Source organism: Python bivittatus, unplaced genomic scaffold (assembly GCF_059951505.1).
Source record: "Python bivittatus isolate LINGU-HERP-01145 unplaced genomic scaffold, Pbiv_v1 ctg000080_np1212, whole genome shotgun sequence".
In the NCBI taxonomy this organism is placed as follows: domain Eukaryota; kingdom Metazoa; phylum Chordata; class Lepidosauria; order Squamata; family Pythonidae; genus Python; species Python bivittatus.
Genome location: NW_028277035.1, coordinates 79,828,396 through 79,854,487, shown reverse-complemented (window position 1 = coordinate 79,854,487; position 26,092 = coordinate 79,828,396). Strand labels below are relative to the sequence as shown.

The 26,092-nt window shown below is 37.6% G+C and overlaps 1 protein-coding gene across 22 annotated transcripts in view; it reads right to left on the bottom strand.

The window, feature by feature from the left end:
• MAGI1 (membrane associated guanylate kinase, WW and PDZ domain containing 1) overlaps positions 1-26,092 on the bottom strand; it is a 490,154-nt gene that overhangs the window by 8,526 nt on the left and 455,536 nt on the right. For 11 of the 22 annotated variants that reach the window (XM_088134385.1, XM_088134393.1, XM_088134371.1 and 8 more), the window contains 7 exons: positions 25,133-25,224; positions 22,414-22,606; positions 20,595-20,888; positions 15,324-15,527; positions 2,760-2,850; positions 2,551-2,611; positions 232-378 (listed from right to left, as the gene is read on the bottom strand). In XM_088134385.1, the coding sequence (XP_087990511.1) occupies positions 232-378; positions 2,551-2,611; positions 2,760-2,850; positions 15,324-15,527; positions 20,595-20,888; positions 22,414-22,606; positions 25,133-25,224 (1,082 nt within the window). The remainder of the gene's footprint in view (positions 1-231; positions 379-2,550; positions 2,612-2,759; positions 2,851-15,323; positions 15,528-20,594; positions 20,889-22,413; positions 22,607-25,132; positions 25,225-26,092) is intronic. The other 11 variants (XM_088134386.1, XM_088134394.1, XM_088134372.1 and 8 more) reach the window with 3 other exon arrangements.

Sequence of the window (26,092 nt, the reverse complement as noted above, 5' to 3'; positions counted from 1 at the left end):
ATAATCTAGGCACGTATCTAGATGGGCTAAAGGGCTTTTTCACTTTCAGTCATCAAAAATCATTTGCTGATGGTGTTGCTAATGTCTAATGGCTTGAATAACTCCAAGATCATCGATATTCTGAAACCGAACAGAGGAAAAAGGAGGAAACTGAGTTGAAAGGTTGGTCTGCAGTAGCTTTGCTTAGGCAAATGAGGAATGGTAGCTCATGCAAACTAGTAACATACATACCCTCATTTTCCCACATCTTTCAGCAGGACCATCTTCTGCTAACCGCAAGACATAGAGATCCATGTTATATTCTCGGCCACCTCGCAGACTGAAGCCAAACCCTTTAGCTCCTCTTTCAAGTTCAACAGTGTAAAAATCTTGTTCTGGCTAGAAGAAAATAATAAAAAACTATTTGCAACCTTCATCTTCAGGAAGATCTAAATTACAGACATGCAAAGCCAGAAGAGAGTTGGTTCAAACGAACAGGCTGGTAAGTCACATTAAAATGAACATAGGAAATAAACAAGTGAAAGTGCCCCTGTATCAAATTAGACCTGTTTTCAAACCACTACCTTTCATCTATTCTTTAAAAATTAAATTCAGTTCTTATATCAAAAACAAGATAGCCTGGTTTTTAAAGAAATAAATCTCACTGCATACTTCGCCTTGGCATTCTCCAAAAGGACGTTAATTAAGTCGTCCAAATCTGTATAAGAGCATTTAGGACCTTCCATAAAGTGCTGAACCAGCTCCTTCTTCCAGAAGTCTTGGCAAAATTGTCTGTAAGGTGCCCTGGTAGTCTGCATGTGTGAACACAAACCACACTATTGCTACAACTGTCAGCAAAGCAAAGTTGCTCTGCATTTTTATTTCATTTGCTTATTTATTAAAAGGTTTGTAAAGCCACCCATCTTAGAGCACAATTCTGGGTGGCTCACATCAGCATGTATGTATATACATGCAGAGACAAGCTGAAAAAACACTCAATACAGCTACGCTGAACCTTCTGTGGGACATAACTGCCTGTAATGGGATGTGAGAATAACCTTGGGAGACAGAAGAAAGAGCCATAGCCCAGACAATGGTCTGATAAATGAAACCTGAGTCCAAAGGAGGGATGGGGGTGAAGAAAGCATCTTGGAAGGGACCCTCCCAGGTTCTCTGGAAAGTAAAGGGAGGGGAAGGGGGAAGTACTTTCAGACTTTCAAATTTCTCTTATTGTAACCTTATGTGATGGAATGTATCTACGAGGAGGAGAGTGGTGTGGGAGATCAAGGCTATCAGGAAGGAGGGGGTGCATTCCAGGAAGGGAAATGAGACAGAAAACAACACAGTCTGGAGGTGCAGTGTGGGAAGCAAAAGAGGTTCAGGATAGCCACTCCCTAGAATCTCCCAGGGTATATCCACTAGTTGCTATAGTACAGATTTAGTTTGGCAAGATTCTGTCTATACTGTGTAAGCAAATAAAGGAACTGTACTCGACTGGACTGTCTCATCGTTGTTCTTGGGCTGGGCCTGACCCCTTACAATAAAGGTAGCATTAGTTTTGGTTTCTTGTCTGGGCTACCTGACAGAACTGACATCAACCTTGCAACCTATCATTTATGCCCATCATTTGTAGTCCTAGTTTTTGTGGCCATGGAGGATAGTTCTTGACTACTTCCCCTGCAGCTTCTCCTTATGTACCTGACCACTATCATGTCTCTCCTCGGTCTTCTTTCCTCCAAACTGATTATACCAAGTTTCTTTAGCCCATCATCATATGGAATGCCTTCAAGTCCCTGGGTCATCCTCTGAATTCTCTCTATGATTGTGGGAATGTGGTGCCCAGAATCACACATAGTACTCCAGGTGCAGCCACACCAGGTGCCAAGTAGAGAGGAATGGCTTCACATGTTTTTTGCTACGATGGGTCTCTAACGCAGCCCAGACCATAGCCATGTTCTTCTCAGATAAAGTGTTTAAGAATAAATCCCCCACCTTGTATGCGTGTCCAAGATTTTTTTCTCCAAAGAACTTTCTCCTGCTCTGCAATTATTCTGATCAATTATGATGAAAAATAAATAGATATTCTCTGCACACATCCCATGCGGTAAATTTGCTTTAAACAGGAAAACTACTAGTTCTACGACAATTGCTAGTTGGAAGGCAAAGTAACATACTTGGATATCTAGAGAGCCACTCATGGTATCTTTACTGTCCTGTGTTTTTTATTTCCTTAATGTGCAGTTTGAAATATAATTTCCTAGTAGGCCTAAATATCTTCTATATGTGCACTATATCTCTATAGACATATTATGAACATCACAGTCCAAAGTTATTACACATCCCCCTTTTTCATTCTGATGCATTTCTGCCCATTACAAACATCTTTTAGGGACTAACATTATTAGAATACATTAAATCGGTCACTAGGATTGAGGTAGACTGTAAATATTGTAAAATACATACATAAATACTGTTTATTTCTTACTCTAACAGGACGGGGGGAAGAAGCCTCAGTGTATATTTGCAAGTTGCAACCAATAAGCTAAAATTAAATAAAGCAAAAAGCCTTACCTGGGAGGCTGTGGGTGCTTTGAAATCAAACTGGGATTCCTGTTTTGTCTTTGCATTGTTTCTGTTCAAATTAATAATGGAAAGAAGAAGGGGAAACAAATTAATAAGGGAAAGAAGATGGGGAGATTTATGGGAATGAAGATACATGGGAAGTACTGAATGAACATGACAGCCTCTACTCTCCACTCTAAGGAAGACATTAAACTAACCTGGTCTCCTGTGGCATTTGTTGAGGAGTATGTGTAGTTGTAATTGTAGCAATTTTTTCTGCATTGGTCAATAATGTTGCATTGGAGGATTCTGCAAAATAAAACAATGCTTTTAGTGCATCAGATTATTCCTTTGATTAGGATATGCACACAGCTTCTCTTTGGCTGAAGTAGCCCTTCTGAAGTCATCAAATACTATTCAAGAGGGATTTGTACTAGCTCAGATTTCAGAAATCCAATAACAGAAAACATACTATAGAAGTATTTATTTAACAGCACACTGGTGAACACATTGCCTACAAATCTTTACTACGAGGGAAAGGAGTAAAGAAAAAAAATCCAATGCAATTATGAAAATCACAGTAACATTTTATATTCTCTCACAGTAGCTGTGAACAATGGCATGGAATATAAATCAAGAACTACAGACTATGTAGCTGTTTTTTTCCTCCTTTAATTTTACCCTATTGTTTCAAAGTCCTCTTACTGTCATGAGATGATTTCAATACTGTTTGATATCCCTTTGCTTCCCAAGCTTCTAACACAATTTCACAGTTTTTTCTTTGTTCCCATGTCCTTGGACTCCTTTGCCGACACTGTCATTTAGTCCAAAAGTTTACAGTGACCTATAATGCTTTTCAGCTGTCCTTGTCATGATAATCACATCAGATGTAGTATTGATTTTGATAAAATTGTATAGGTCATGGTGACCAATCTGATTAAATCAAAGAAGGGGCAATGAAGGTACAGAAAGAAATAAACAGAATTCCAGTGTTAGTCTCTGGTGTACATAAACCAAAATTTCAGATTGCTTATTATTTCATGATCAAGTTTGTTAGCAATTCAGCACAACAGGCAGACCCTTGCAGTACCACAAACACAATGCTTTCCAATGAGTCTGTTCAAGACTCAATTGCTTGTCATTAATTGGCTGAATAACTAAGTGCCAAATAAATAAACAATCAAGTGAATTATACTTCTCTATTAACCAACTCTATTCACAAGTCATTTTAATGCCCACTCCATATTGAGTGTTTAGGTAAAAACTGTTTAGGAGATTCAGTGAACAGACCTTTGACGAGTCCATACTGAGCCTCTAACCCAATGGAAGCAAACTGGTATCCTTCAGATACAGTAGGTTAGAACCCCCTATACTTTCTTGCCATTAATAATGCTGGGCAGGGGCTGAAAGGAATTGGTCCAAAAGATCAGGAGAGCACCAGACTAACTATTGCTGCCCTAAACTACCGTATGCATCAGAGATGCTGTTGCAATTGCATAGTTCAAATAGAAACCACACATACACGTATTTTAGGCAAAGTGTTTCTATACTATCCTTGGCTCCTGCCTGTTAACCTGATATTTAAACCATGAAGATGTTTTAACATAAAACTACCCAAAGCCTGCCATCAACACATTACAGAAAATACCAATAGAAGAGAATATGCGTAGCTCAGGGTTGAACTGTGGAGTCCTTGGGGTTCTCTGAGCTTGGTTGTTTTCTTGCAAATGTTTCATTACCCAGCTAGGTAACATCTTCTGTGCTAGAATGGAGTGGAGTTTGCTCTCTGTTTATATACAGAGAATATATAAACATACTCCACTCCATTCTAGCACTGAAGATGTTACCTAGCATGTGAAATAAACTGTACCCTGAAAAACCTTTCTGGAGAGTGGAGGGCTTCGTGAAAACTGAACTATCATGAAAGCAAGTAGGATAAGAGTTTTAAAGCACTTCTACACTGAACTGTAGAAATGTTGACAACATTTTACAAAGTTGTATGTGGAATATAAGTGGCTATTTCTGATCTCACACACTTGTACAGTAATGTTCTCAAGGCTTTCCCAAAAAATAAGAAAATCATCATCAAATAGATTCATATCTGAACAACCTATACAATCATTAATTTAGAAACTGCTAAACAGCTTGGTGTTCTGGAGATTCTATAATGCACTGTTCCCCAGCCTTGTATCATCTGGATGTGTTAGCTACTCAGAATGACCAATCACCATTAGCTTTTGGCCACGGCATCTGGAGCGGAGAAGACTTTTCTAATGCAATCTTTAAATTCCATCAATAATATATTCTTTCTAGTATCATTATTCAGATATCAAGCTGAGTAGCCAAAGACACATCAAATTGCTCAAAGAGACTGAAATACAGCTTTGAATCTTATACTCCAAGAGCCTTGCATTGTTCTCTCACAAAGAACTCTAAACTACCCTGATGGATCACACAGAAGGGCTTTCTAGTTCCAACATTCTGTGTCTCACAATGGCCATTCAGAAGCCTGTGGGAAGCCTACAAGCAGAAAAGGCCAAAAACAAAATGACCTAGAAAAACTGGAAGACAACAGATTTTTGGCATAGTGTTAAGATACCATTTATCTGAAACAATATATATTGGTATTGTCTCTATAGTTTCCAATGTTAAAACAGTCATTGTATCAAATGTATATTTTCCTTACAATGCAGTTTCGACTGGCAAGATTCCAGATTACTGCCAATGATTTTGTTAACTTCTATCACAATGCAGCTTTCTCCAAATACACTGTGTGCACAATTATTAGGCAAGTGAGTATTTTGGCCATATCATCATTTTTATGCATATTTTCCACCTCCAAGCTGTAGAGACCTGAATACTTATTGGATATAAGCATATCAGGTGATGTGTATTTGTATAATGAGGGAGGGTGTGGCCTAAGGAGATCAACACCCTATATCAAAGTGTGCATAATTATTAGGCACCTTCTTTTCCTCAGGCAAAATGGGCCAAAAAAGAGACTTAACTGACTCTGAAAAGTCAAAAATTGTAAAAAGTCTTTCAGAGGGATGCAGCACTCTTGAAATTGCTAAGATATTGGGGTGTGACAGAACCATCAAACGTTTTGTTGCAAATAGTCAACAGGGTCACAAGAAATGTGTTGAGAAAAAAAAACGCAAATTAACTGCCAAAGATTTGAGAAGAATCCAACATGAAGTTACCAGGAACCAATTATCCTCCAGTGCTGTTATATTCCAGAACTGCAACCTACCTGGAGTGCCCAAAAGTACAAGGTGTTCAGTGCTCAGAGACATGGCCAAGGTAAGGAAGGCTGAAACCTGACCACCACTGAACAAGACACATAAGTTGAAACAGCAAGACTGGGCCACGAAATATCTGAAGACCGATTTTTCAAAGGTTTTATGGACTGATGAGATGAGAGTGACTCTTGACGGACCAGATGGATGGGCCCGTGGCTGGATCAGTAACAGGCACAGAGCTCCACTTCGACTCAGACGCCAGCAAGGTGGAGGTGGGGTACTGGTATGGGCTGGTGTTATTATAGATGCGCTAGTTGGACCTTTTCGGGTTGAAGATGGACTCAAAATCAACTCCCAAACCTACTGCCAGTTTTTAGAAGACACTTTCTTCAAGCAGTGGTACAGGAAAAAGTCTGCATCTTTCAAGAAGACCATGATGTTTATGCAGGACAATGCTCCATCGCATGCATCGAAGTACTCCACTGAGTGGCTAGCCAGTAAAGGCCTCAAAGATTAAAGAATAATGACATGGCCCCCTTCCTCACCTGACCTAAACCCTATTGAGAACTTGCGGGCGCTTCTCAAACGGGGAATTTACGGTGAAGGAAAACAGTACACCTCTCTGAACAGTGTCTGGGAGGCTGTGGTTGCTGCTGCACAAAAAGTTGATCGTCAGCAGATCAAGAAACTGACAGACTCCATGAATGGAAGGCTTATGACTGTTATTGCAAAGAAGGGTGGCTATATTGGTCACTGATTTTTTGTTTGAAATGTCAGAAATGTTCATTTGTAAATTTTGAGTTGTTTATTATTCTCACTTTAACAGATGAAAATAAATGAGTGAGATGGGGGAATTTTCGTTTTTCATTTAGTTGCATAATAATTCTGCACACTAATAGTTGCCCAATAATTGTGCACACATAGATATGCTCCTAAGAAAGCCAAAACCTCACTTTTACTTTCTTAAATATTCAGGTTTGAGGTTTATTAACATTTTGGATTGACCAAGAGCACCGTAGTTGTTCAATAATGAAATTCATCCTCAAAAATACAACTTGCCTAATTGTGCACGCAGTGTAGTCACAGAAAGTAATAGAATCCCTGACTACCTTGTATCATTAATTACACTGTAAATAACCATATCACATTCTTTCAAATAGTAGGACTGTGCCAGTATTCAAAGAGGTGCTTTCCTTCAACAGAGCTCCAAGCAAAGCACTTCTTTGAAGGTGCTTCATGTTCCTTTACTGCAGTTTGCTTTGCAAAGCTTTCTGTCAGTACCATGAGGACGAACTGTTCGTGACCTTCAACCCGCTTGCCAAAAGCTTTGGAAATGCTGCTGAAGAAGCAGCATATCAGCTTTTGTGAGTGCTGTGAAGGATGTCCCTGGCATGCCTTGCTCCAAGCTTTGGTGAGCCATACTAGAGAACATCCATCTCCATTGTGACCTGGCTCTAGCCCAAAGCATCTTCTGCCCAGATGCAGTGCCTGGACAGAAGCTTCTTCTGGCTTTGGGAAGTGACAGGCAGGAGACAGTGAGAAGATTTGAGGCAATACAAAATGCTTCAGTGAAACAAATATTTGCTTTGATGAAAATAATCAGGTGGCCTCTTTAACAGGAATCTTTTTGTTTAAATGAATCTAGGCCACCTTGCATAGGGCTACTAAATAGTGTTATGTCACACTGCTCTATTTTTACAATGTTTTATCAAAACCTTGCATAACTGTAATAAAATAACTTGAAAAAGAAAAGGGTTTTTTTTATCCTGATTTCTTCAGAAGTCTAAGCCCTACTGCCAAATCTGTGATTACTCAAAGTATGTAAAAAAGGTTGGGTGTCTGCAATTGTTACCTAAAGATAGCTGGTAAGAATGTATACGTAAAAAAGGCAAGAGAACATCTTTGCATGCGCCTTCAAAAACGACTATTTTACACACAATAGGCAGCTCATACTGATGACCATTCTAGACTGAATTGTCATATATAACCTTGAATGAAAGGGCCAACCTTGAGACAAGAATTAAAATAAATCAGTTCTCCCATGATTTCTTCATGGATGGATTTCTAGTAGGATAGAAATGTGTAAGAAAGAGTATAAAATAGATTGAATTACATCAAGAATGAAATTTAGAATATCTAAGTCTACTGAAAAACTCATTTGCAATGAACACTGAAATGAGCCCTAAGACTTTTCAGTACTATAAAGTCAGCCATCAATTCCCATAAAGATTTGCAGTATAATCGAGATTCTAGAACCAGGATAAAATTGAAATCCTGTTGAGATTCAGAGTCTCAGCAATAAATTACAACCATGCTACTTTCATTGATTCTTTCTACAATATAACTAGTTAAAAGGAAACACGCTAAAGAGAAATAGGGTGATTAACATGTCTGTATTTTTAAAAACCATTTTTTGTTCAATTTGATGAAAAAAAATCACTTCTCATTTTTTTTGAAGAAGAAAATTATTAGAAGTTTTCATAGATGGGTTATAGGATCCTTGTTCTTACCTTCATTGTAAGATGATTGATAGAATGCATGAATGTCCTCAATTTCATACTACAGTTATCTTTCCCGTGAACTACAGCTTCCTTGACTTTCCCCACTTCAGTTAAATTCCCCAAAGAAGATACCCAGAGGAATTCTTCCCATGGGCATTTTCAGTTCTAGAAGCATGAGGAATCAGGGAGGTTGTGGAATGAGAAAGAGATGTGCAACAGAAAAATAAAAGTACTTATGGCCATCTTGCAGCAATACATAAGCTAACAAACATCAATAAATATTGATAAATAAATGATAAATAAACCAAAATAAATACGAATGATGCTAGAGAACTACACTTTCAAAGGCATTATTTTTTCTGACAAACAGCCAGACAGCAAGTGTAAATTTAACTTGTTAAGCATATATATATATATATATATATATATATATATATATATATATATATTATCAATACTGCATTTCATCAATACCTTTAATTATTTATTTCCAAAATAAAAGCACATCTAGTAAGACTAATCTCTTTCCTCAAAAGAGCTCTAAGTGACTAACAACAATGACAACAGAAAAAAACAGAATTTAACATTGACTCTATCAGATTTTAAGATATCATAGCAATCTAAAACCAGATAATGTAACTAGCAAAGCTGGTATTTCAGACTGCAGAATGAAAATACTAGCCTATAAATGCATCATCCAATAATATTTCTTGTCTGTATTCTGTTCTTTGGGCATGTCCTCAATCAGGAAGTGCCTTCTAAAAGCTAAGAGATGAGCACTGTTTAAAATAGTAATTATTAAAAAAAGCACTGTTATAGCTAAAGAAAAAAACCCTTTAAGTCTCCCGTGATCTGAACAGAAAAACAACAGGCTTAATATAAAGCAATGTGCTTATCAATGACCTTCCTTTGCACGCTGAAATCATCCGGATTATACACAGAGAAAAGCAAAAGGACGAGAACCAACATCTCCCACTGCACAGAGAGCTCACACTTAACACAAAAGCAGATCCAAAACATACTGGAAGTACTGTTCATTGATGGTATTTTAAGACTCCAAGGATATCAACAATTTTACAAAACTAAAGTCTGGTTCCCAATTTCTCACTATAGAAAGGACCACTGCGTTTTGCAATTGGTTCATAATGTTTTTTTCAAGAAATATAGAAATAGAAATACTGAAATAGAGTTTTTTCTAGACATGTTTAACACAGGAGTGTGTTACTTTCGCAGGGACATCTTTTAAGTTGCTTTGCGTGATATGCTGTTTCTTAAGATGTAGCATAAGGGAGAGTAGGCCTGACCAAGAGCAAGAAAAGGAAGGCGAGATAGAGGAAGAAGACTACTGCTGATAGGTAGCTAATGGGTAAAGAGATGAAGAAGGAAGGATTGATCAGGAGTGGAGGATCACTGCATGGCACAGCACCTCTGAAGTTCACACATCAAAAAAAATACAAGATTCTTTTCCGCTTCTGAGCTCTTAATGAGACTGCTCATACATACTTTTTTTGGTTTTCTTTTTAAATAAGAAAAGTAAAGTTGGGGTTTTGAGAGCCTAAAATGCCCTATGAAGTTAGGTGGGTCAGGAGAATGCTGAGAGAGTTGCCATAAGTTGCAGATACTTGACAACATAAATATTAAAAAAGAGAAAAACTAGTAGAAAGTGGATACATAGATGGATATCTGTCATGCAGTTCCCTTTCGGGGAAAGCAACCTGATGTGGAGGGCAGAAAAGGAGGAAGAATGACTAAGAGAAAGAAAACAAAGTGATGAATGAATGAATGAATGAATGAATGAATGAATGAATGAATGAATGAATGATTGGAAATGGAAATATAGCTAAAACTAGTTAATAACAACACTGTTCCATTCATTGTACATCTCCTTAACTTTCTATCCTTGCAAACCATCCTTATCATATCTAAACACAGCTTCGTGCACTGCCTTTTGTTCTTTAAACTTCTCCCCTCTTTTTTGTGATACCCCAGCGGTCTTAGTCTTCTTCTTCCTTGCATCCCATTCACTCTTCCTTCATATATTTGTTGTGCAACTTCAGTTATATCCATCCTTTTCTTGTGTACTGTTTGCTCATTTTTGGATTCAGTCCACATTCATTCTTGACTCTTCTCATTCAACCATGCACAGTTCTTAATACACCATTCCCACAGCATTCCAATTATTTTTGGGTTTCTACTGCCATATCCAACTCTTTCTTCTATACAACAAAGTGAACCAAAGCCTGCTCTTATATACTGCCAATTTTGCTTTTTTCAATAAGCATTCCTTTCCTGTAGCACCACATATGACCCACCATCTTTCTATCATCATTTGTGTATGTTGTGATTTCTCCATTTTCCCATTTGTATTAAACATTCTTTCAAGTTATGCAAATTCAGCTAATTGCTCTAGTTTTTCATAATTCACAGTTGCAGACAAAAGTTTAGGCGCCCCTAGTCAAATGTATGTTTCTGAGAATTCCTAAGCGAACAGAAGCTGACACAACCTCTACATACTACAAAGTTGGACTCGACTTCCTTCTGCAAATGCGAATGCATACTTATTCTTTATGTGCTGATGTTTATAAATTCAAAATGAGAAAACAATGAGCATGACAGGTTTGGAAACCCTTTCAGTTAGTACTCTGTAACATTTCCTTTGGCATAAAAAAAAAAAAAAAGTTATTCCCATTCTTCCCTGTAGAACTCTTCCAATTGAGAAATAATTTTAGGTCTCCTATTGTGCACCCCGTTTCAAATCTCCCCATGTATTTTGAATAATATTCAAGTTTGGGGACTCTTATCTTTCTTTCCTAAATTGCTTAATGGTTGATTTAGAGGTAAGTTTCAGTTTGCTGTCTTGCTGAAATATCTAACTTCTTTTCAGCTTCAAATACTTCACTGACTGTGGGACCCTAGCTAAATACAGGTAGTCTTCATTTAGTGACCACAATTGGGACTGACAACTCTCTTGCTAAGTGACACACTTGCTAAGTGGAAAATCACGTGACCATGACTGTGCTTATGATTTTACTTCAGCTTTCCTTTCTCCCCACTCCCCCACCCTTTGGAATGTTCACCCCGGGGCCAGGATAATTAGCAAGAAGAGAATTGTATTTACATTCTCTAGTATTGCAAGGCAGTAAGCAGGCACACAGTGGGGAATACACATTGAATGGAATGTGCTGGTGCTGGCTGTTTGCTTAGAACACTTGCTGCTCCCAGCTCCGAGTGCGCTAGGCAAACAACCAGCGCTAGCACATTCTTTTTGAAGTATATTCTGCAATGTGTCCCTGCTTACTCTCTTGTAATCCCTTCCTCTCTAATCTCTCCGCTCTGCAATAGGGGTAGAAGAAAAAAAATGAGTCAGGCACAGGAGAAATTGCCTAAAGAGATTACTTGTTTAAGCAATCTCTCTACTCTGCAAAGCTGGGGGGGGGGGGGGGAATGGCACAGGGACAATGCATACTAACTGATTGTAATGATGAACAGGTGACAGAGAGAGGGAGAGAGACACTATGAAGGTTGTAAATGCACACCTTGTTTGCAAAGTTATTTTTCAGCACCCTTTAACTTCGAACGGTCACTGCACGAGGCAGTTGGTAAGCGAGGTCTACCTGTATGTTGATATTTAGTTGAATCAATTCTTCTTTTCACTTGCACAACACTTCTAGTGTCACTGGCTTCCACTCATTCCAACACATAATAAAAGCACTCCTGTGCTTAATGGTTGGCAAAGTGTCTTTTTCTTCTAATGCTTCTTGCTTTCTCTTCCAAATGTATCTTGTGTAGATTAAACTGAACACCTACAGTACATTTTTGTTTGATCAGTCCAAAATATTTTGTTTCAAAAGATTTCAGGCTTATCAAGGTTGCATACTTTAGGCAATGATTTTTTTTTCTGATGAGCTCAGAGAAAAGTTTTACTTTTGACAGCTCTCCCAGTCAGACAAATGTTGAATTTGAAAGCATTGTTGATTACGGATCTATTGACAGTGTAGGCTAAATTTTTTAGCAGGTCATTTGCAGTGATCTGTAGGGAGATCTTACCAATTTTTAAGGCAGTTCCAGCAAAGATTTGTCTTGGTTTCCCAGGTCCAGACTTGACTTTAATAGTTCCATGTAGGCCCATTGTAGGCCTAATGAGACATGCATCTTTTCAAGTCTTATTAACAACTTTATTATACAGTCAAAAAAAAAAATTAGCACTGAATCAACAGGAAAGGTATTCAAATTTCAGCATCTGCCATACTCACTGTTTTCTTTATTTTGAATCTATAAACTGCATATAAATAGTAAGTATGCATTCAAATGTATGCAAATATTTCATTATTTTTATTTTACTTATTTATTTAAGCAACTGATATGGCCACCCATTTTGCAAATTGTGACTTTAGGTGATTAACAGAGCAAAATAACCAATGAACATAAAACCACAGAAACAGCCCACAATACAATACAACAGAGGCCAAATTACAGCAAGTTCAGATTCCAAAACTATTCACCCGAGAGGCTCATCCAATACCCAATGCCTAGGGGAAAAATCAGGTTTTTTACAGCCTTATGGAGAGCTAATAGGGTCAGAGCCAGCCAAATCTCGATGGTCTGTTGTTCCAAAGGGCACATACTGTGACAGAGAAGGCATGGCTGTTGGATCTCATTAAGTAAAATGTTTCATAGGAGGCACCCAAAACATGCCCACTCCACCAGATATCTTGAGATGAAATAGATGCAAATAATGTTTCACTTTCTACCATATAGAGGTAATGTAAACGCTTGTTAACTTAGGGATTCATTGACGCATACAATTTGATCCGAGGTGCCTAAACATTTGCATGTAACTTTATGTATAACTATAGTCATTCAGTTTTTAGGCTTATACTACTCTTTATATAATTTGATTTACCTAACATTTTCTGCAAATAATTTGGGTTCTCAGACAACCATCTGACATTATTTGTATACAGACATATAGATACATAAATATCCCCAACCCATATACCTCTACTGTTACCACAAGCATTCAAACATACTTATCTATAAGTACATTAAACAAGCAAACATCACACATTGTTGTCTAACTTTCTGTTCATTGATGAACTATGTGCTACACATTTTATTTATTCTCACCCATGCTTTTATCATATACCAGACTTACTGCATTTAGCAACCAACTTTCAACCCCATATTTTCACTAAACAATCCACAGTTCAAGACTATTCACTTTATCATGCACTGTCTCTGAATCAACAAAGTTGCAACAGACTTTTTCAAGGAACTGCTGAAAAGCAGAAATCTGGTTTGCACATTCCCTGCTTGACATAAAACCACTGCACTTCCCAAAGTTGGTCAGTGTGTCCTCCTAGTACCCTTTTGATCCCAATTTTGCCAAATATCTTCCAAGACATGCTTAGCAAACTAATGCTCTGCAGCTTTTGCATTCACTCTTGCTAACTTTCCCTTTGGGCACAATAATGGCATCTTTCCTATTACACAGATGCAGTTTTCACACACACATTAAACAAGCCGCATAGTCATTCCAGAAGTAAACTTTTGCACTATATGTATATTTAACACTTCTCCAATTAAATCGTCTGTACTTACAGCCTTACCATTTTTCAACATTCTCAGAGGATGCATGACTTTTTCATTTTTTCTTCTACTCTTGACATATCACTATCATTCCCATGCAAATCTTTAAAATATTCACTCCAGCATATGTTGTTTTCAAAACATATGCTTGAGCATATCTTTTTTTAAACACATACTCACCAAAAGTCATCATTCTCATTCATTCTTGGTCTCTGAATGGCCCAGATAGTTATTTTTCTATACTTTCTTGTCTATCCATGTGTAACATCCTCCCAGACACACATTCTTTAGAATGTTGCGCAATTTTCCCTTAAATTCATGCCTGTTTTTCCATTATAAAAATTTACTGGAGCATAACATGTCACTGTTATTATCCTATGGATTCCTACTTTTATATACACACACAGTAACTTAGATGGCACCAATTCATATGTTCTGAAAGACATTTTAGCCCTTTTATGTGCAACTACAATCTTCCCTTCCCTACATGTATTCATCAGCTCAACTCCCAGAACACGTTCATTCAGATTTATTACAATCTTTCCCTTTCCCTTATGTTTCCCTTCAGACATATACATTTTTTTCCTTTCCTTTCATTAATTCATGCTCTTTGCCATTTACTCCTCATACACTCCATCCATATGTCATGGATAAAATCAGAATGGGCCCATAGACGCTGACCTCCAGCCCCAACTGTCTTTAGTCAATCAAGACTTTCATATAATGCTTTCTAGTAAGATATGTTACAGCCCTGTTTCATATCACCTGTTCATCAGAAGACAAGTTCAGCAGGGCCATAACAAGATAAAGGGTTGACTAGGTTAGCAGACTTAATTGCATCCTGTCCCATGGATAGACAGAGTAATAGTCATGAAAAGCAATAGCAACAGTAATAATTTAGTACGTTTTGGCCAATATGCCACAAATGCAGCACAAACCCAGTTTTAGCCCCAATATGCTCGCGGTAGACTATGCATCTGAATCTCTAATCCGGAGACTAACTTGCAAGCCAACATACTGTTGTGCACATCATATAACTACCAAGTGTATGCAATGTACTAATACATACTCAGGATACATGGATACTAATGCTATTCAGGGGGTGGAGAGTTGAAATAATATTCAAGCAAAGAATCAGCTGCAAAGTTTTTTTTTTTTTTAACCTTTGCTCTCACATTTTATTTATTTATTTATAGCCGCCCATCTCACATAAAAGTGACCTAAGGAAAGAGACCCATTCTTGCAAATGCCAAATCTACCTTTCTCCATAAAAGTAGCATGTTTTCTCCCTACCCCCCTGCACACATACACAGAGAGAAAATCAGGAAGAGAAGGAGAAGACAAAACAGCAGCACTGCAACTCAGAGCACTTCATATGCTGATAAATAGCAATCGCCATATTCTATTGTAGGAAAAAGGGTAGGGGAGAAAGAGAGAATGTATACTTTACCATCCCCTGGAATTATGCGCAGAGTAACCATGTTTCCTGCTTCTTTAATTAGATTGACGATGTCCGAATGTGATTTGTTGGTGATGGAGCATCCATTAACAGCCAATATCCGGTCCCCAACTTTCAGCTTCCCGCACCGGTCTGCTGGGCTCCCCTCAATAATCCGACCTATTTTGTGAGGCATGGCCACACATGCATTGCCTGCTTTTGAATTGATTTTTTTTTTTTGCGCGTGTGCATTTTTTTTTAAACAAATTGTTTATATACGTTGGGAACATGGTGAGAGGGGGAAAGGAGAAAAAGGGTTGAAAAGGGAAAGAGAAGGTTAAGGGTTAATTAATTAATGCATCAAGCAAACGTTATTAAAGGAAAGCTTTGCTGCCAGTGTTCAAAACATTGGCAATTGACTCTGTGAGAGCAAATTATAAGAATGTGCTAATCAGCATTTCCTACACTTCCAGTAGTGCTTTCCTTCTGTACACAAGCACCTTCTTGTCACATTGCGTGGTGCGTTTGAATGGGTTGCCACTGTGCTCAGCAGGCCTCAAAATAAAATCTCAAAAGATTCTACTTACAAATCTGAAATTGTTCAATGGCAACCCAACCCTCTTTCGCTTCCCTTGAGCCACAACTTTATCTTATCTTTATCTCAGCCAGTGACTGTTAAACCTCTGCCAATGTTTTGTTCTTTCTCCGTTTTGAAAGATAATATTCTATGCCTACCAAGGAATGAGTTTTCTCTGAATTCAAACTCAGAATGATACATTCTACAAAAATAACTTTAGCAAGGAGAAAAGCAGTAGGGAATTGGGAGTTTCTACTACAATGAATAAAGGCCAGGAGCAAAGCCACTAAAGATGGACCAAGGTAGAATATATAGCTTTCCAAGAATGCTTACTTTCAACACCATTTAATATAAACGCTCAGCAAAACAATTGGGAAATCTTAAAGATATCCCAAATAGCTCAAGAATCTAAATGCATCTAGTGGTCAACCCCTATTTCCATAACAGATATTTCTAGATATGTGTGTTCAGGATGAGAGATTAAATGATGAAAGCAAGGGACTAGGAAAAATACATTTATAGTCCTTCCTAATCTACTCCAGCAAATGTTCCTAGTCCCAACAGCTTCAGCTAGCATGGCTAATGATGAGGAACAAGGGGAACTATTGTTCGTCAATCTCTGGAGAGCAACAGGTTTGTTGACCTTGATCTACACCTGTAACTTTCATTACTGGGTATGATCCACCCAAATTTATGCATGTTTTGGATGGTACAGCAAAGCTAGATTGAACTCTTTCCTACTGAAATACAGGTATATGACACATAAAACTGATGAACTTTAAATATGTCATTCTTCTGTTTAACCTCACTATAACTCATAGAACATGCTATTCTATTTTTTCTCCAAGTCTCAATTTCTTCATTATTAATTGAAGGGAGAGTACAATGGTTAAGGTTTCCACAGAGCCATGTTTGAGGCAGGATTTGAATCAAAGCCTCCCATTTCCTATGCTACTCAGTGTTTAAAGGAGCAACAAAGTTATGGAAAATGGACAACTAGAATAATACTGGGGCAAGGTGCAACAAGAGGTGTGTTAAAATAATTAAGGAAAATTACTTTAGAAATATATTCCTGATACAGTATCTTGGATCATACAACACAATATATCTATTAATTAAAATCCATTAAAGGTTGGAGACAAGAACAGAAATAAAGGGATTTCATTATATTATATACGTGGCAGTCACTTCTAGGTGCTTACAATAAACTCTTTAAAAAAAAACCCTCTTCTACTATGTTTGGAGGCAGTGGGTGGGAATTTTCAAGTTCAAGTCTACTTTTTACATGGGCCTGTCACTCTTCCTCAATTCAATCCATCCCAGTAGATTGTTGTGGGAAAAACTGGAAGAGAGACTGCTTTGTATGTTGACTTTGTTGTAAACCTAATAAATAAGAGACAAAGTCAACTTCTTAATGCAAGACTGATTACTGTTAATAGTAAGATGGACTCTGCCCCACTGCATATTGGAAGCAATATATGATTGTTAAATGATAAACATTAACTGGAATGACAGTGGGAGGGAGAACAAAAAGAAGGAATTGTAGAATGATTTTCTACTCTACTGCTGTTTTAAAACAATATTTAGAAGGCATGAAGATGCGGTGGCGCAGCGGCTTAATGACGCTGAAAGTTGCCCGCCAGAAATGGTCGACACTTCAGCAGTTCAAGCCCACCCTTCGCATTAGCAGAGTGAGCTCCTGTTTCCTCCCCCAGTTCCTGTCAACCCAACAGTTCGAAAACTCACGTGAGTAGAGAAATGGGGACTCTCACTCTGGTGGGAGGAAAAATGCTGGCAGTGCCTTGCAAAAGGAGTCGGGAGCAGTTGCTGGTAGTGCAGAAGCTGCGCTTGCCCGAGAAAGGCGCCAAGCAACGGAAACCCCGCCTCCTGCACTCACCAGCTGGGCTCTGCTCTAGGAAGGAGGCACTGGCAAGCCACTTCCGAAACACCTTGCCTTGAAAACTGCAAGGACTCGTCCAGGCAGTCACTGCAGAGTCAGTAATGACTGAGTGCAGATAAGAAAAAAAAAAATGAAAACCTTCTCTCTTCAGTAAAAAGGAATTACTTTATGCACCAGTTTAATGGATTACATAATCTAATGTGCTGTAGTGGTTAGATTAGCTAGACCAGCCTATTCTTCAGTTTAAGCTGTACCTATTTTTTTTTAATATGATCACTGAGTAACAGAAATTACTTTAATTGTATTCATATATCTGTATCTTAATCCTTTTTCTGCTTATAGAATATAGAGAAACAGTCAATAATTTCTTATTTATCATATAAGGGATTTTTAATTGCTTTGCTTCAGTCCAAATGACTGATTACAATGATTTCTTCTTTTTCAATCATTCTAAATCATTACTGCTGCTGCTTAGTTCAACTCTTATTTGGACATTTTATTTTCCTGGCGTTCTGATTTGGCTTCACATTTCTGTCTCAATTTGCAATTTGCCTATTTTGTTTCTACAAAAATTTAACTCCAGAATTGCAATATGAACTAACCTCAGACATTATTGTACCTTTACCTAACTTAGCTTTGTCAACATCTCCTGTCCACATCTCTGTGTATTTCCTTAGAACTTTACAAATAACAGTGTTCTGAGGCAGCTACAATTTCCTGAGGCCATGACTTTGCATGAGGCCATAATGATCATGGCTGCATCATTTGCATGTGAATGGAGATTATATCAAGCCATCCAAATATATGCTTGTACTGTATTTGTATTAGTAATTTTAGGAATAGGTTGATGTTGTGATAACATGAAAAAAGATAACAATGAAGGATGAGTTAAATGATCAGCCATATGCTCTCAGAAGTCCATTAAGACTCATAGAATGGGTTATTTCATAATAGATAACAGTAATCATGATTCACTCCTACATATAACCATTGGCTAAGTCACACAAGAAGAACATTTCTTGGTTAATTTCTAAAAAAGATCCATTTAGTGAATGAATAAACCAGTTTTGAATTAGTTCAATACATTTTTGTTGACCACCTATATAAAAATATAAAGCCTTCTACAGATACAAGGCAAGCATTGTGTAGCCAAGGACAAGGATTTCATGCAGAATATGGGAGCAGAGGAGAGGAGAGGGGTAACTTGAAGTCAAGACATACATTTGCTGTCACATGGTCTTGTATGTCTAGCTTTCAAGCAACTTTCAAAAATGAACATTAATCACTGAAGTTCAAACCAGACTGGAAAAGTAAACATTTAATTACTATTATTTAACAGACCACTCTACCCCTTCATTAAGTCTTGCAGTAAAACATTGAACTTGGAATATACATTTTTTCCCACGTTATGGCTGCCTTATGAGTTTCTAGTAATTGGGTAGGATTTGAGAGGTTTTGGACTGTATTTGTCTCATTATTTTATCTCTCATTATGATTTCTTAATAGGCATTCACAGTGTCTACTTGGGCCTTTTTAAGATTGAATAACTATCCCATGTGATTCCAAGTGCATTTTTTAGAATAAATGCAAACAAGAACCCTATGAATTGCTCAAGAGAACTTAGCAAAAGCAGTTTGAAAACTCCTCTCCTAACAACTGGCAGCAGCACACATGAATGGGACTGACAGATGAAGACTGGAAGATGAATCTTTTGTTGCTGCTTAAGCAATAAATATATAAACAGGTCTCAGTTCAAACCAGAGCCAAGGGGTGAAAACTCATCGTTAACCCATTTAGATTGATTTGGATATCAGCAATTCCAACTAGGTGCAGGGTTAAGTCCAGATTAAAAAGCTCTAGAGATAAGAAGCTTCCATTATACTTTTTTTTTTTTATGCTGCAGGAATGTCTTATACTATCTAAGCCTCTCAGTTCCATCCCTGTGCCAAGAGAAATATAAATGGAATAGCAAATCACCATTGATTTAGGCTTCAGTTAATTTAAAATGTATTAAATGCAGTGGTGGGAGAACTGAAAGGACAGGGCACATGTGTTCCATCTACAGCTATCACCTGGAAGGTCAAGGCTTGGAGCTGATGTAAATAAGAAAGCAGTCCCGGGCAAAGATTTTCTTCATGAATGGTGCCATGTGTAAAAAAGTGCATCAAAAGGAATGGTACACCAACTACACAATCCACATTGCTAGCATACAGTGCGTGCACATATGCTTTCTTTACAGCATCTTCTTAAGAATTCCTAATCCGTTTATCTCAAGAAAAGCCATATGCTACAGAGGGCACTTGCTTTAAGCCTAGGATTACAACCCCTGTTGCCTTTTTCCCCCTGCTGCCATTATTTCTAGAATTCCAACTTCAAAATGTCTCTTTTAGAGAGAAAACAATTCAGCACAAAATAAAATTGTAATTCAGCTTTGAACAAGACCTGGGAGGCAAACATCTCCCAAAGCCTGACTTTCCAATTAGGCATATTAATGAAATAGAATGGGGCACATTTGTGAATTTTAATCACTGTTTTGTATTTGTAATTACTATTGTCACTGTACGCTGGCATAACAATTAAGGTTCTGCTATTAACCCAGGGTTGCTATCTTCTCCCTAGCTCTTGTTTTGGTCATCAGTGAAGGCTTACTTCTTAAGTGCAACACTACAGATACATTAAGGAAAATCCCTCCCAGCCAACAGCATAACCAAAGAGTCCCCATGTCCTTTTGAAGCTGAAATATTGATAGGGCTCAGAGAAATCTTACAGAGAGATCTAAATTTTAGAAAGCATATTCTGGACTTACCAAAAGTTGTTCCAGCTTCTGGGCGACTAACTGAAGACACAATGACAAATCCAAAACCTTCATTTTCTCCACGCCGTATTTCGACATCATACGGCTGGACCACAGTGCTGACCACGCCACTGCCGCCACCTCCACCACTACCAATTCCACTGGTGCTGCCGCTGCCTGAACTGACTGTGTTGAGTGAGTTTTGGCTTCCCTGGGGGGTGCGTTTCTCCTCTGTCAAAGAAGCCGGCTGGTTGCTGCTGTGATGAGATGAGGCTGGAGAGGGAACCTCATTCTCTGCTTTGGGGACTGTTTGAGAAAGATGCAATCCTTAATTAACAGTTTTCTGCCAACACCAGGTTTTTAGGAGTATTACAGAAAAATCTGAAGTTGACACACTAGGTTTCTGCTGATTATTATGGCCAACAATTAGGGAAGACGTAAGCCAAAATATCTTGAGGGGCTGAAGTGGGAGAAAACTGCTATGGGGACAACCTGCAGCAAGAATCTTTTTTTACACATTTTTCTCTATTCCCAAGTTCATCTGAGGTTTCCTTTTTACCTATCTCATTTCAATAGTGGCACCCATTTTGGGGGACACTAATGCTAGAGAAGAATAACCATGATTATTTTTGCTCACTGGTGCTCAAAGATTAAGATTTATTCTGTCAAGCTACTTTTTCAGTCATGGAATATAATGTAGTTTTACAATACGTTATATGACTATTTGGAATGTGTACAATAATTAATTCTTTCTCTTTTGTTAGTATATTTTATTATGTGTGTTCTATTTGTTTTTTACATTTTGTGGAATAATTCTAAGTAATAACTGCTAAGAAGATACTCTTAATGCAGGTTTCAGTTAAGGAAATGCATTCTCCAGCCCTTGTACTAATGCAAAACATTTCTTCCATAGAGGCATCCTTCGCAGAAACTGATATGAAATACATTAAAGTCATTCAGAATGCAAATTTGTTTCAGATGGATAATATTTATTTATTTGTAATAGAGCCTGGCCCCCTTTGGTTAAAACTTTCTTTTGAAAGAAAGATGATTCAAACAGAAGGTTGAATGACAAATTACAACGGGTATTCCATTCTGTCATACTGGTTCTTACAACTGTTCCTCCACCACTAATTTTAAGCATAAGAAACATAGCAACATTAGCTTGGAATATTAGAAAATACCTTTCTATGAATCAAACAGAAATAAGGAGATATCTTTTGAGAATGATTATCTACCCATATAAATATGCACCCACTGGAATTTCAAGTCTAAGCTGCCCACTGATTATATCTGGTGTAGGTGGACATAAAATAATTTACATTATTCAATGTAAACCAGCTGTCACAGGTTTACGCTCTGTCAGTGTTCCCCATCTGGTACACTCCCAATGTACTGAAACTGCAACTACAGCTTCAGTGGCCATACTGAGAGCTGGTATTCTTGAACATCTGGAGGTCACACGCTTGTGTAGTTTGTCTTCTACCATACTGAACCATCAAACCTTCCTTAGATGCACTTAAGCCTCTGGGACACATATACAAAATCTTTTATACTAGAAATTGAAAATAAATAGCAGGGGGATGGCTGTCACTTTCATACCAGTGAAATTTTAGAAGCATCTGCTGATAGCTGAGTTAAATGAATCTTGGTCAGATCTAACAAGTCAACTTTTATAGTATACTATTCAGTATAAACCCTGATCACTTTGGTAACTTTGCTGGGTTCCATTCAGGTGCTACAGTAAATTTTCTTCCAAGTATAGTATATTTCCTTTTCTTCCAAGTATAGAACAGAAATAAAACACCCACACAGTCACACTGAATCCTACCTGTATACACCACTTTGCGCCTGATGGTTAAATTGACGTGGCCTTGCTTTGCAGCTTGCTGCATAAGCTGGACTACAAGTTGGTGTGATTTCCCAACCACTGGTGTACCATCCACGCAGATTAATTCATCTCCAGATCTCAGGCGGCCATCAGCGTCTGCAGCACCCAATGGCACAATATGACCAATGTAAATCTGTGAAAAGGAAGTGGATGTATATGAGGACAGTTGTCACTTGCCCAAGAAATAAATCAGGATTACCTATATCCCAAACACCTTTGAAGAGACTGGACTTCCTAATCCAAATCAGAGCTGTTATCCTAGTGGATTCACATTCAGAATACTCAAGCTGAGATACTTTGGTCACCTAATGCGAAGAGAGGACTCTTTGGAGAAGACCCTGATGCTGGGAAAGATTGAAGGCAAAAGGAGAAGAGGACGGCAGAGGATGAGATGGTTAGATAGCATCACCAAAGCAATGAGCATGAAACTGAGCAAACTCAGGGAGGCAGTGAAGGACAGGAAGGCCTGGCGCAATATGGTTCATGGGGTCACGGAGAGTCGGACACGATTTAACGACTGTACAACAACAACCTAGGTCAGATACTTGTGAAACACTTTCACAAAAAGGACAGCAAAAAGGATCCTAGTAACCAGTTAGTTCCACAGTATAAAATACTACTTTCCTATTTCAAACAATTAACAGGACTGATTAATAGTTTCTGGCACACTTTCATTCAAAAAATAAATAAAAAATTTAGGTTAGCATTTTATATTACAGAATTTTCCTTGATCAGGGTATTGAACTCAACACAGATACCCAGTTTCGCCACAAACTCAATGAGATTTTTAACACTCATATGTAAATAGAAATAAACATTTATTTTCACAAATGAAGAAAGTTTCTTTGGAATAACTCCTCCCAGATATTTAATAAAATTCAAGTAACAACTGAAACCTCAATTTTTTACTAGTTTTCATAAAAATGTGAAAGCCTATAAGACATATATGGGACTTAGACCAACTAATTGAATAATCTGATAAATTATCAAATTGGGACACAATCTCAATAAGCGTTGATATATAAAATACATATTTATAAATAATATATCATTGCCATATAATAACAGCATGTGTTCAACTCTAGTAACTATTACGTATACCCAAAATGCCTTCCATTTGTCTCACAGTCCACTGGTGCCAATAACATTTTTTTTTTTCTAAAGGGGAGAATGGCCCTGTTGCTTAACAGTTTCTGAAACTCCAGAAGTCCTAAGTGGAGAAAGTGTCTATAGAGGCTAAAACAAGAATTCAACATGATAAAAAATTATACTTTTAAAATATAAACATTGTCTAATATATAAGAAAGCAAAATCAGTGGTCTAGGTGTTAAGAAATGTGAAGTATAGTTCACATGATTTAAAAACTCCATTAGTTCAACAATAACATCATCAATAACAACAACTTTTGGGGATATATTGGACTACTTAATGAATGTCTGAAAAAGGTTGGTTGTCATTCTTCTAAGCAGGAGATGCAATAAATTTGAAATATTGTCTATGTTTTAAATATGTCCATTATTTGTTTCTTACTGTTTAGGCATTATGATGGAAAACTAGGTTCTTACAAATAAATTATTTTTTTAAAGAATACTTTTGAATTATATTCCAGAAGCCTGAAATGGTCAATTTAGAAGCTTTTGAAACCTTCAGCTGGTACAGACTTGGATGCTATAATTCTGATTTATCTAGGTGAGGCCATGTTAAAATAGTCTGAATAACATTGACATGTTTCTTATCAAGCCTAGCACAAAGTGCTCCCATTGGGGGGAGATGGGCGGGGGAGAAATTTAATAAAATAAATAAAAATAAATAAATAAATAAATTTTCTCTTCCCATTACTTTTAATGTCACTTTTAGTTTTTGTAGATTTCTGTTAAATGAGACTATATATGCAGCTTAGAAGAAGCCTTACCTTTAGTTTGATCTAAATCATCAGCAGGCTAGAGTTGATAACATCTGTTTAAGGTTCAGCTCGGTAGCAATTATAAAACTACTTCAGGGCTAAGCCAGTTGCTGGTGGAAACTGGCCACTCTCTTATCTATCTATCTATCTATCTATCTATCTATCTATCTATCTATCTATCTATCTATCTATCTATCTATCTATCTAGTCACTGCCCTTCTCATTAAAAAACAACTCTGGGCGGGTTACAGAGAAGTTAAAATCAATTAAAAATACAATGTAAAATGGTCCTAAATAACTAGAAAATAAATATAATCTAAGAATAGATGTTAATTGGCAAGTAGCTCGGGGAGCGTCATCAGGGTGCCAGCCAGCCCCAGGATTGGGTGAGATTCTTGTTGCCCCACGCAAACTGGCAGAGCCAGGTCTTTAATCCTTTCTGGAACGCCAGGAGGGTAGGGGCCCACTGCACCTCTGCAGGGAGAATATTCCAAAGGGTGGGGGCAACAGCAGAGAAGGCTCTCCTCCTTCATATGAAGCTTGACCAAAGTAGGACCTTAGCTATTCAGAACATGGCTGAAAGAATATTGTTTTTCTTTTTTGCTAGCAGTGCCGTATCCATGAGATAGTCAACGGCTATGCTAGCAATATACGTAAGATAAGCAAGGCCACATTTTGCTGAAGAGGATCCTAAAAAAATTCAGAAATAAAGATATGAAAGATTAAAAAAAACAAACTAATTCCACAGATACTTACTGGTTCCCCAGGCTCATTTCCACCAAGAATCCTAAATCCAAAACCAGTTTCCTTCCTCCAGAGAAAGATATCCTGCTCTTGATAATCTGGAACTGTAAGGAAGTAGATGGAATTCATGATTTATAATCAGCTGAATGTGTGATTTTTTTTTTCAGTCTGTTCAATTTGGGATTACAAAACACATATATACAATGGCAATTGCCCTGTGAGGCAGCTATTTGTTTTGCATGGAATGACATCCATTTTCTACATTTAAGAGGACATAATTTACAAAATGCATGTGTTGCTATTTATACCATTTTAAAATGGCACAGCTTCTAAGGCCTTCCGGAAGACAATCCCACGGTCAAATTAAATTAAATATACAACAAGGCCATTTGATCTTGGGAAGACCTAAATATCATACCCATCTGCAAAATCTTGCAAAACAAGCCAATGACTTTGATCCAGATTTAGTCAGGCTTAGAGTAGACCCCATAGTTTAAATGGAACTATTGTAAACATGAGTTGGTTTAGATCCAGGCTCATATTTTTAATTTGCTTACTTCTTGTATTTATAAGCCTGCAACATAGATTTCAAAAGTTAATATCAGAAAATAACGCATTTGTCTATTTTGGAATAAAACACAAGTAGGACAAAGCAATCAAAGCATTTTCTCTCTGGAGCAGTTGTTTATCTGGTTGCCAATTATTGCTTGGGAGTTTTCAAGAAGATGGATAACATTCAGCACATATCATACTTCCAAGATTCATGTGCCAGAGCTTCAGGGAATGCTGGCCCATAATTCAGTGCACCTGGTCCTCACCAGCCAAACGGATTGCAAAACCAATACAATCCACCTCTTCTCATAGCTGGCAAAACAGATTTTTCAGGAATCCATTTTATGTCATTGCCTTTCTAGTTCAATGTAAAACTATCCACTCAACATGTGTGCAATTGCACTCTACGCTTGCCATCTA